At 40.0% G+C, this 13,024-nt stretch overlaps 1 protein-coding gene across 1 annotated transcript in view; it reads right to left on the reverse strand.

Moving 5' to 3' along the window:
• Epsti1 (epithelial stromal interaction 1) overlaps positions 1 to 13,024 on the reverse strand; it is a 93,490-nt gene that overhangs the window by 46,306 nt on the left and 34,160 nt on the right. Inside the window, exon 6 of the mRNA XM_051195347.1 lies at positions 11,277 to 11,350. Within this exon, the coding sequence (XP_051051304.1) occupies positions 11,277 to 11,350 (74 nt within the window). The remainder of the gene's footprint in view (positions 1 to 11,276; positions 11,351 to 13,024) is intronic.

Here is a 13,024-nt window from a genome sequence, read left to right on the forward strand (position 1 = left end):
AAGGGAGAGAAATGAAAGAACTAGAGATGAGATAGTCCTCCAGGATACACCCCACTGATCCATTTTTTTTAACCTTATGTCCTAGTTTGTAAGTTTCTATTACCTCCCAAAGTTATCAGTTGGTTCTGGATTATCACAGTTCAACTACTTCAACAGAGCCCCAGCTCTGAATGTCACTGCAGTAAACACCAAACCCTATCACAAGAGCTTTGAGAGAACATTTCAGACCTAAATAACGTAGTTCCACAAGCGAGACATGAGTGCCACTGACAAATGACTTTTTAAACTACCAAACAGCCAGTCTTATCCTTGGATCCTATTTCTATCATGCTTGATCTTCCTTCCAATAGTCTCATTACAGTAAGTATCCACTGTCACCACCCCCGCCACAACTCCTTCTACCAGCTTCCACTTGTTTTAACTTTTTATACCATAACCAATTTCTTTTTTAAAAAGTAAATACCCTCACAATTGCTTTTAACTTGTTTCTTCCTCTCTTTCATTCCATCTTTTTCTGATCAAGTCAAATGCCTGCACCCTCTGTAGCAGAGAGCCTGAGGCAAACCTGGGGAAAGGGAAATGCCAGATATCTGTGGTTAGAAGCAGGAAGAATAGTGAACTAGATCAGCCTCACATGTGCATCAATTTTAGTGTGCATGTATACCGTCACTTTTTAACCATTGGTTAAATCTTGATCTTATATTGTCACTAACCTACCCTTTTATACTTTCATTTCCCTTCTGCTTTTTCTCTCGTCTCTTTTCTGGTGTGTGTGCATCCTTACACAAATGTAGACAATTTAGCAACTCTCCCTCTGCCCACAGCCTCCCCCCATTATAGCACTTTATTGTTCTCTTTCTCAAATTGCTCAGGAGCCGGGCATCTCTGCTTCCATCCCTTCAGTCTTGCGTCTACAGCAATCGGGCTCCATTCCCACTGTCATTCTGACAGTACCACAATGATTTCCTCATAGTCACAGACACTGGCCTCCTCTATTCAGTGTCACAGCAGCAACGGAGATCGTCACATCCTTTCTCTCAGGACCGTCTCTCCCTCTTGATTCCCGTATCTACACACAACATACTCTGCCTCTCAGATGTTTTTCTGCATCCACCTGAACTCCAAATGAGTTTAGCTCCTGAATGGTTGGCCCTGGGATTCTGCTCAAATCCAGTTTATCATAAGTAACTTTATGCATTTCATGGCTATTGTATTTATATCACATGCTAGTAATTTCTAAACTTACACATCCCACATATTTATTCACAAATTGATATGTGCAACTACTCATTTCACATCTCCTAAGCATCTCAAGCTTAGCACATTTAAAAAGTTAAACTTTGGCATTTTTTTTCCTGAAACTTTGGCCCATTCCCAATAGTACCCATCTCACTGTATGACACCACCAAACATTCAAATAAATCTTTGATTCATCCTTCTCCTTAATTCTATATACCAGCATAACCCACTGATGTTGCATACAGATTTACCATGTAATAGCTATTTGTTCTGTTCTCTGAAATCACCCTAAGTGAAACCATCCTAAACTCCCACCTGAGTCGTTAATAGTTTCTCTATTTCACTTTCCACTCCTCAGATATAGTCTCAATACAGCTACCTGACTAGTTACTCCTTTAAAATGAAAAATAGAGGAACACACACACACACACACAGAGGGGGGGGGAGACAGACAGACAGACAGAGAAAGAATGGAGAGGAGAAGATGATGATAATGAAGATGATGATAATTGAGGCTGTTTTCTCATGAACTAGATAAAAATCTGGCTTCTTTATAGCCCACTTGCTCTGTCTAGCTACGGCCCATCTCATCAAATTCACGCCCTCTTCTCCAGTTTTCACTGGTTGATTCAATCACTGTACAGTGATTCCTGAACCATGAATTTTCCTCCTTACTTCCTGGAGTGGCAGGACCAGACTTCCCCTCCCAGCAGCAGTGGAAAACTGGCAGTTCTCTCCTTTTGGAAATGTGTCCCCCTTGATGTCCATGGCCCCAACACTCTATTCAGATACTCTTCCACATCAGTTTGAGCTCCAAATGATGCAACTCCTCTACCCTTAGTCCTAGTCCTGGCTCCCCTTTCAAATCTATAATCTTTCTTAAGCTACTTTTATCCATGTCCATGGCTTATAGTAGTAACAGAGTGACATCTAAATATGTATGTCCTATATATTTGCTCACAAATTTACATGTGCCCTCAGTCAAATGTCATCATCTCAGTGAGTCTGGACTTCCCTACCCCACTGAGGAAATTTACCTCTCCGGACCCAGTTCCCTTGCTCATTGTACATCTCCCTACCCCTGTGATCCTTTAAGGAATGACAGTCCCCTGGGTATGCCTTTGGCAGCATCATCTGAATTGCCACATTAGTCATGGACCACATCCACTTGTTCACACACAATGTACAGAACCTACTGAAGTACCAGACACATGCTAACATACTAGGTATCCATTATCAGTCAAATGAAAACATGTTTCCTAATGCTAGTGGTTACCCATACTTTGATACTTTTCATTACAGTCATAAAATTTGTATTTGTTTCTCTGAATATTTCCCTCTTAATTGCTTATTCAGGTACTTTGTCAATTTTTCTAGAGTTGGCTTTTTCGTATTGAGGAGGAATTCCTTGTGAATTAGGTCTTTATTAAATTGTATCGTAGGCAACATTTTTTCCTAACCACCATTCATATGTAGTTTTGTTCACTTTGCCTTCTATTATAAGCTAAAAGTATGTTCTTAAATCTATTTTTTCTTTCACTGCTTCTGGGATTTCTATAATGTTTAGAAAAGAATAAACCCTAAAATTATAAAATATCATTACATTCTAACTATGTTGGTTCAATACAATTTTCCAAATCACCCATCTGTTTGATTCTGATTTTAAGAAATGCTTGCTTTCATAGATAGCCACAGTCTTAAATACTGAATTTGTATATGACTGTGGATCACTCTATGGATTTTCTGTAGCATTTAATGGACTATTTATCTATTGATTGCAATACTACTAACATTTGGCTATACCTATCAGTTTTTTGAATTATTATTGTTTTATCACAAACTAATTTCAGCTTTGATTTCTAGTTTTCCACATTAGTCATTTACACGGATATTTAAGCTTTTCATAGTGTCTGATGCCCAAAATCCCAACACTCAAGAGGCAACAAGTAGGAGGATTGTGAGTCCTAGGTCAGTCTAGGCTACACAGAAAGACTTTGTCTCAAAACAAGGATAAAAGAGTAAAAGGGATATGTAAATTCTTGTCACTTTAAAATGTCTTACTGTATAATTCCGGGTTTTACTGCATTTTTCAAGGATTGAGGTGATCCAGGATTTGGAGAGACATTTGGAATGTGCCAGTAGTCTCTGAGGTTTTGGTCATGGTCAACAATATAGACGTTAACACAGTGTTTAAAAGGAATGTGTTTTCATACACTGGGTTCAGTGTTTCACCAATGTGTCTACAAAATCATATAGAGTGATTATTATTCAGTTCCTTTTCTCCTTATGTCACTTTTTTGGCTCATTTGATTGATTCATTTCTATGGAGAATTAACTAAATAAAAGAAAAATTCAGCAAACCCATACTCTATATTAGAGACTATAATAGTGTTTTGTCTAATTTTTGTATCCTACATACATTTCAAATCTATGTTACTTAAGGGTTATGTTTCATTTTCTTTGGGATTATGCATTTTATCTTCATAAAATATTGAACACTTTTCACCTAGAATTCAATTTGTCTCATATTAATGTTACTACATCTCCTTTCTTTTGCTGGTATTTATGGCTATATTTTCCATGCTTTTGATTTTTAACTCTTTTATAGATGTCACTCATAATACCACAGAGTTAGATATTTGCTTTTATGCTACCCAAGAGGATTTTTTTTAAAAAAAAAATAAACATGATTTACATACCTTTTGTAAGCATTAACTTGTTAGATTTAACATTTTACTTTCTTATATTTCATTATAAAAATTCATTATTTTCTGCTTTTTGTTGTAATGACCAAATTGTCACTTGCCACATTTTCTCATGTTTTTATATATCTAGTTTGTACAAAAGACTAATGTGCATAACTAAATACAGGCGCATCGGTTTTTCTGTTGGTGGCAGGATCTCACAGTCTCTGTACATGTACCAAAGCAAACCACACTTAGTGCAGCTCGTGCCCTACTCTTGAGTCTCTGCCTCTTCTAGTACAACAATCTTCCATGGTGCTCCTAACTCTACCCTGTCCTTGCCTAGAAGGAAAGGATGGAGGGCAAAGGAAATGGGGGAAAGGAGAAAAAGGAGACCAGTTTCATGTTTGAACCAAAATCTCATTTTTCTCCTTTGTTTCATTACTTATTTGCCTAGAGTTCCTTTTCTGGGGGGTGTGTGTGCGTGCGTGCGTGCGTGCGTGCGTGCGTGCGTGCGTGCGTGCGTGTGTGTGTGTGTGTGTGTGTGTTTGGAACCCACTTGGAAATGAGAAAGTTGTCTCTCAGAGAACTTGTCTTCAGGTTGGACAGACCTTCTCCGAAGTGTGATAAGTTCACCAGGGGCATGTTTTGACCCCTGGGGACTGCCTTTGTGAATCTCCTGGATTTAAAAAGTGGTTTCCAGGGTTTACCACTTTAGCAAAGGCTGAGCTCAGCTGTGCTGTCTGTCTTCCTTCCTCCTTGTTGTATTTGTTTACTCAGTCAGAACATTGCCCTGAGCACTCTGTTGGTTTCTTCTTTGGACTGGATTAATCAATCTTCATGTGGGTAACAGCTATCAGCACTCATTCCATGGTGTGCTTGAGGAAACAAAGACTCAAAGAGGTTCTAAAACAATCTCCAGCTAGAGGAAAGAAGTAAGAATTTGAACTAAGGAAGTCAAGGCCCAAATACTCCCCTTCCAGGAGGGAAAAGTTAATGGTAGGTTACAGCAATGAGATAATTAAGTTAGACTGTTCTGCAATAAGACACTAACCAAAGTCATCTTTATTCAGTTATAGAAAAAAATAAAATGAAAATGGACCTAGTTCTAATGTCTAGGCTTTGGGTTCTCCTATAGAAAATAAGCAATTCATGTAGTATTAACACTAGAAGAGGTTGTTATGTGATTGTGCTATAAAGTATAAAGTCACTCTGCAATAAGGTTTCTATTGCTGCAAAGAGACACTGTGACCACAGCAACTTTTATAAAGGAAAACATTAAATTGGGGCTGGCTTACAGTTCAGAGGTTGAGTCCATTATTGTCATGGCAGTAAGCATGGCAGGACACAGCAGACATAGTGCTGGAGAAGGGGCTGAGAGTTCTATTCCACATCTGGGCCCACAGGCAGCAGGAAGAGAGTGAGATGCTAGACCTGGAGGTTTCAGAGCACAGCTTCTTCTGAAACCTCAAAGCCTACCACTAGGGACATACTTCCTCCCAAAAGACCACACCCATGGCAACAATGGCACACCTCACACTCCCTGTGAGCCGAAGGGAATCATTTTCTTTCAAACCACACAATGTCTGAACACCAAAAAGCATATAAACCTTCTACAAACCCCAACAATGACAAAACATCCCAAAATTCTGGCTTTTAGGAGTGATTGCTACTGCTTTGTAGTGACAGTCTTCTCCCATGACTGATTTTTTAAATAAGACAGTCATACAACATCCCTGGATTCCTGACATATAGAACTCAGGGCAAGGCCCTGCTTCCTCAGCCCTTTCACTTGACATAGGCCCAAATCCTGTAAGTTCCTTCTGATATCTTACTAAGGTACCGCATGCTACCCCAAGGATCAACTATGGAGACTGGATTTTATTTTGTAAGACAACAGGAATAGGAAATCAAATCTTTTGGAACAGGGCATGATATATTCCAAACTATATTTTTGAAAACTAAATTGGGGACTATAAGATGGCTCCAGGGGTGCAGAGGTGGGGAGATGCGGGGTGGGTAAGGGTGCCAGGTCCCTGGGGCACAAATGGTGGAGAGAACCAACTCTCCCTGGCTTCTACACATGCATGTGCCTACACAATACACATAAACACAATAACGAATAAATGTAATTTACAAATTAAAAAGACTAAATATGACAGAACTTAAGAAAATCACTAGAAGAGATGGAAGGTAAATATGTTGCAGGAGTCCCTAGCATCACCAGGGAACACAGAAGAAACAGGCATGTGATAAGTAGCAACATGAGAACAGTGTTCATGGGACCCAAAGGAGGTGGGTGACAGGCGCCCTGTGACATACGGGGTAGAAAACTGGTGTGCCCCTTCCCACAACAGCATGGTTTAACGTTCAGCAGTACGTACTTCCCTCAAACTGAATCTTTCAGAAACTGCTCAGTTTCATAGTGAACAAAACAGACACAGGAATTTTATATCTCTAAGTTCACTTCATTAGCATAAGCTAGGAAGTTATGAACAGGATGACTTTCCAATCACCTTACCTAAATTATAAAACTCAAGGTTGGATTGAAGCCTACCACATGGACAAGGGACCCCTGGAGCCCTTAAGTGTCTTTCAGAAGTTCCCATGAAGGGCATTAGGAGTTTCTCAAGCAGGTTAGAAGGCAAACTCAGGGCTGAAGTGTGTATATTCAGCAAATCTCTCTGGATTCTCAGCTCCAGGAAACTAAAACAGATGCAGATGTGCCTCTAAAGAACTTAGCACACATAACTATTCCAGTGGATGTAAAGGAAAAACGTGTCTCTGATGGTAGAAATGAGGAACATTTCCTAATATTACATTCCCGGGGCAGAGCTGGGGAAGGGGCATGGCAGTTTAGGAGTAAGGTCCTTGTGGGAAGTGGACTTGGTTCCAAAACATTTTCCAACCAAAGTTTTAAGAATTGAGATCCTTGGGCAAGCAAGATGGCTCAGTGGCTAAAGGTGCTTTGCCTCACAAACTGGTTAACCTGGCCTGGATCCCAGGATATCAGAATAGAAGGAGAAAGCTTGTCTCAAAGTTGTTCTATGACCTCCACATGTACAGAACACACACACACACACACACACACACACACACACACACACACACACGCCATATACACTAGTAAATTAATAAACTTTAAATAATTGAGCCTTTTGGTCCTATCAAGCAATTCTGGAAGATTGCTACTTGAAGGAAGAGTGCACCTCAGATAGATCACGAACACGTGTCCCCTCTGCCTGAGATCAGCTACAGGACTAACCAGGTTGGACCTAGGGAGTGGGAGATGTTGCTCATATTTGATGACTGCTGAAAACAAAACACTAGACTCGTTTGTTTTGTTTGGTTTGGTTTTTTTCCGGTCTTTCTTTTGCCTACTCTAGACCAAATTTAGAGCTGTGGTAGAAAGAGCCACTCTTCAACAGGCTTATCTCCAATACCCATGTTGTCGTATCCCACCACCAGACTTGATGTTCCCGACCCTCAGTGCCCTGTGCCCTCAAATTATATCTATTGTCTATCTTTTTTCAAAATCTCCCAAATTTAGGAGCCTAGATTTGGCTGAATTACTTACTGTCTCTGTGACATTGGAAAATTTCAGCTATTCAAGGCTCATCCTATAAAGGAAGGTTGGCTGGCAGAGGATGCGGGGATAATGTATCTCTAGCAAATTTAACCTGAAAATTAAACATATTTTAAAGGCTCAGTGTCTATCACAGAGCCTGACATTCCATTTCTCAACTACACAGCAGCTTCTTGCTATTTCTATTTGAAAGAGCCAAGCACATTGTACTTCTTAGATGACACAAACACATGATCCCTTACAGTAAATAGTCACTAGCGATGAAATACAATTTTAGCATTTAAAACATAGCCAGTTCATATGCTCCCAGAAAAATCTTCAGATAATTCTATTTTTCCTAATATCAACATGCAAATTGCTTGACCCTATCCTACCCTCACTATCAATGCTTAATAGCCTTAAAACCTAAACACAGCTGGGTATGGTTGCCCATACCTTTAATCCCAGCATTTAGGCAGGCAATTCTTGGTGAGTTCAAGGCCAGCCTGATCTACATAGCAAGTTCCAGGACAGTCTGGGCTACATAGAAACGCTGTCTCAAAAATAAACACCATAAACAAAAAAGACACTAAATCCATATCAAAATTCATCAAAAAAACACACAAAAATAAAAATACATAATTATAAAAATGACATTACTTGTAGGATAAATTATCTTTAACATTTAAAATATACTGGAGTCAGTGGATTACTAGACTAAGAAAAAAGGGGCATGAAATTGGGGAGTAGATAGCAAGATGGGAGGCATCTGGGGAAGGATTCGGGATGAATATGATCAAAATATATTATGTGAGATTTTCAAAAAAATGAATTTTTTTTTAAAGAAAAGGAAACCTGAAAAAAATAAAATATTGACATTTATTTTACTCGGTGTTCTAAACATCCACAGTCTCTCTTTGATATAAAAATAAAAATTCATTCACCCTCACTTCAGAGCTGGGCATTCTTCTGTACTATCAGATAGTAGGAAAGCACCCCGACCCCTCCTCCCCCCCCCCACACATACAAACAAATCACATTTGAATTTTTATAGGCAGTAAATAGAGACTAAAAGTTTTGGTGAAAATTATGTCAAGGTTAAAGGTCCATTCCACCCTCTGCCTTCAGGTCTGAGAATCCTAGAACTAGTTCTGAGTTGTGAAATTAGAGTATGTCCCCAGCCAGAGTGGCAAACTTAATGCGTCATTAATCAGGTCTGTTCTCAGCCGCCGTCTGCAATAGTCACAGCCACTCAGTTTTTAAGGAAAAGACGGTGCTCCAGAAGTGCATTGTGGAGGTCTTTTCATAAAAACCATCCCGTGTGCTCCATCTGCATGTGCAATCTGCTTGTGGATTTTCAGCCAGCTTGCATGGGCAGATTAATGCGTACAATTAGAAAGCAACCTCACAGGCATTCAATAAACTGCCTTCATTATTATACTCAGGAGAGTGCCTTTGGTTGTCAATAAAAGCCTAGTTTTCTGCCTGTTAGCTAAATAATTGACAACACTAAAAATAATCAGAAGCAAATGAACAGAGTCAGGAGCTAGGTGTGAAGAAAGAACACATTAAGATGCTCTGGGGGACGAAGGGCGGCCATTGTATGTCTCGTCTCCATTTCTCCAGATGCTGGTTTTACAGTCCGCTCAAGTCCACCAAGGCCCTTCTCAACAGCAAAAATCACTGTTCCTGGTCTGCTGTTTGCACCACCCATCACCACCCACAGCAGGCTGACCCCCACCCCACCCCCGCAAGGTATGGACTCATTTGAAAGAACTGCTTGTTTGGTTTCTATTTTGTGTTCCTTCGCCTGACAGCAGCAAAAGAATCTAATTTGGGCGTGGGAGGCTGAGGGTCTGGTTGAGGTTTGGTGAAATCTTTATACTGTTAGGAATCTGTCAGTTTTGCTAGACTTCCCCCATCCTCTCTCTAAATCGGCTAAGTAACTTCTATGAAGTTGCTTAATTTCAAAAATAATTCAAAACAATGTTCTTCACAAAAAAAAAACAAACAAACCAAAACAAACAAACAAAACCACATGTACCTATATTTCTTGTGTTTCTCAAAAGACTTTAAAAGTCAGTTTAAGGTACTTCTTTGGTTCTGTTTTGGTTTTTGGTTTTTTTCCAATTCCCCTTTCTTCCTGGCTAACCGGCAGGAGAAAGAGCAGGAGTGAAATGTGCATGTAATTGAATTCAACTCTGCCCATAGTGTGTGCGGTGGCTGAGAGCAAGCCCTCCTTTTCTTCCCTACATTAAAGGGTGACTGATCTTTAGCATTTAGTAAAACACAAACTCAAGGTACTAGGGAACTTTGAAAAGAGAGGAGGCTGGGTAGACCAGCCTACAACCTTTGAAACCTCCAAGAAGCTCTCCTCTGTCTTGCCCTGTCTGAAACTCGCCAAAGGCAAACTGAAGTCCTTCAACTTCCCAGCCCTGACCCTAAGCTGGTAAGAAACAATGAATGCACAGGTTTGGGAGCTCCGTTTCTGTTCTTGCTGCTGAGCCTGAACACTGCTGGAGATAGAGGCAAGCTGAGCCCAATGCTCCAATAAGGATAGGGAATGCTAGTCTTGGAGAGGAAGCACACTCTAAAATGCCACCCCCATGAGCAGTTCAACAGCTGAGAGATCCCTGAAGGAGGGGCAAGGATAGGCAGAGAGAATTCCGAGCACTCGGAATGTGTGATGGTGAGAGCCTAGTTACTGGCTCTAGTGGGGCAGAAAGCTTTTACCTTACTGACCCTGTCAAATGAATTTGCACGATTCCATCTAATGAGGACTCCTGTAAGAAATTCCACCCCAAGCCCCAGAATATCCAGGCACTTTTAAGCCATTTAGAAATTTCCTTTAATCCATATAATTGGCCCATTATGCAGATATGATCACCCTTATTCTGAAGATGGAGATCAAACCAACAAAACACTCAGGTGCAAAAGGTTTAATTTTTCACTCAAGGTCAGAGCTGAGATCTGGAAGCCTTGTCTGCTTGGTTCTAACTCTACATTTAGAATTGCACTGTAAAATGTAGAGTACTTTGCTTTTGTCTTCTTATAATCTGTGTTCAGACAACATAGCTACCAAAAGTTAGGACAAAGTTTCTCTTGAAAGCCTGGAAGAGTAGATTTTCTGCATGATCAAAGTACAGTATTAGCATATTAAATATTATTACTCAGAAATCATACAAGAGAAACTACCTTGGCTTATAATCATTGATTTAGAGTGTCAAAGTAATTAATAAATGATACCTCAATTCTTGGCTAGAAAAAATACAATAGACTTGGGTGTGGTGGTGCATGCCTTTGATCCCATTACTTGGGAGGCAGGAAGGTGGATCTCTGTGAGTCTGAGGTCAGCCTGATCTACAGAGTGAGATCCAGGACAGCCAGGTATACACAGATAAACCTTGTCTTGAAAAACAAACAAACAAATAAGCCCTCAACCCTAAAGATAATACCACTTAGTTTAGATGCTGCTCAGATATTTCACCTCAAACACCAAACTCCTCACACAATGCCCCGGAGGGCAACCTAATCAGAAACATCCAACCTCTTTACAGGGACAAATTTCTCAAATTGAGTCAGATTACTGCCCATCATTTGACTGCTAAGGAACAGTTTGGTGAGTACGAGTGTCCCAGGCTCAGATTCCCAGAGATGGGGAAGATCTCCATTGCATGATTAATATAATGCCAGCAACCCAACCCCCCATGCCTGTGAAGTCATCAGTCTCCAGAGCCTGGAATCTTAACAATAAACCCATAAATAAAGTTCTGAGAGCATGAACTTACTATTGGTGATGCTCCCGGAGCGCTTCTCTTCTGAGGCTTTCTTGAAGCCGCTTTTTCTCCTCTAGTCTATTACTCTGAAATTAAAAATATCAAAGTATGATCTGCTGTGGATGATTTAGGAAGAATCATGATTTTTAGGATATCTCACACCCCAAGTCCTTGGGTTGCAGAGGCCCCAGAAATTCCAACATAGTCTCCCTCTCATGAACCATAAGCACTGCAGTGGAGGCCTCATGGTCCCCCCAAACCTCCCCTCTCACAACCTGACAGGCAAAATTGCAGAATCAAAGATCCACATTTTTATTTCAGCTCAAATGAGAACAACATCCATTTTCCAGGAAGTGAGCCTGTGAAATATTCTGGTGGAAATAATAAATTCCACACTAAACATGTTAAATTAAAAATAATAAATGATTAAATAGTTCATACAAAGTGTGTGTGTGTGTGTGTGTGTGTGTGTGTGTGTGTGTGTGTGTCACTCGTTCTACCAAAATGTTCAGGAAAAGATTCTCAATAACCCAGTCCAACTCCCTTCTGACTTAGCCACTTAAAACTGTTGAAAAACTGAGTAGCCTGTGTCTGAATAATGCCATCCACTTGAGCAGAAAGAGTCCTTTTTTTTTAGTTAGTTGTCTAGAGCACCTTTAGAATATGACTTCATATTGATATTACTGTCACCATGGCTCTGGCACATTTTAACCTGACTTAAATACCAAAACCACTTGCTTTTTACTCACTGTGACACTACTGTCATTTTTTCATGGGCCGAAAAAAAAAAAAAAAAACTAGATAACATTCTTAGGCAAAAACAAATTTAATAAGGTGTAGAAACAAGTTCTACAGCACAGGATAAAAGAAGTTTCAAACAAGTCCAAAGGCAGCTGGGTTTAAAAAAATTGTATTTGCCAAAGGAAAAGCTATGAAAGAGAACTTTTAAACTCTGATTAGGATCTACCTCCACCACTCAAAGATGGGGAGCAATTCATATTCATTTCATGAAAGCCTTAATGTACACTGAGCTTTCCCATTTTGACAGGTAAAACAGATGTTTAGATGTTCTCTGTGTTAAAAACAAAAGAAAAGAAACAAAACCTATAGTAAGTTCCCTAGAGTCCAGGAATCAGTTATTCAGCAGTAACTGGTCTGTTAATGAAGCAGAATTCTAAGAAGGACATGAAAGGAGAAATTAACCCCAAGTAAGTATACAATCTAGATCAAGTCCTGATTTAGTGAGCCCAAAGACACTGCATTATGACGTTCTCTCCACATCCCTGGGATGGAGGCACCAAAATGGTGGGCATCTGCAAGCAAGCAGAATGTAAACAAGACATATTGATTAAACCAAGGTCAGGAATCTCCTTAGAGACCGGGGAGAAAGTCACTCCAGCATCTAAAAAAAAAAAAAAAAAAAAAAAAAAAAAAGGCTGCCTTCCTTTGTGCAGGTCAGAAATGGAGAAAAGCAGCTGCAATCTCTTCACTGATAGATTCCCATTCATAACACAACACAGTAGCCAAACTTACCCTGCAAAGGTCTATTAATCCTCAACAGAAGCCAATGAACAAGTAGTTTGTGAAATGGAGGAATCATTGAGCACTTGAATCCAATGTAGGAACCGATTTTTATATCAGTCCAAATATTTAGATTTAGTCACATCACCCAAACGTATTTGCACAAAGACAAATGCAGAAGAAAACTCAGACAGGACACCACCACAGGCCAAGGGACCTGAGTAATAGCACTGACTCGC

This window comes from Phodopus roborovskii, unplaced genomic scaffold (genome assembly GCF_943737965.1).
Source record: "Phodopus roborovskii unplaced genomic scaffold, PHOROB, whole genome shotgun sequence".
Classification (NCBI taxonomy): Eukaryota; Metazoa; Chordata; class Mammalia; order Rodentia; family Cricetidae; genus Phodopus; species Phodopus roborovskii.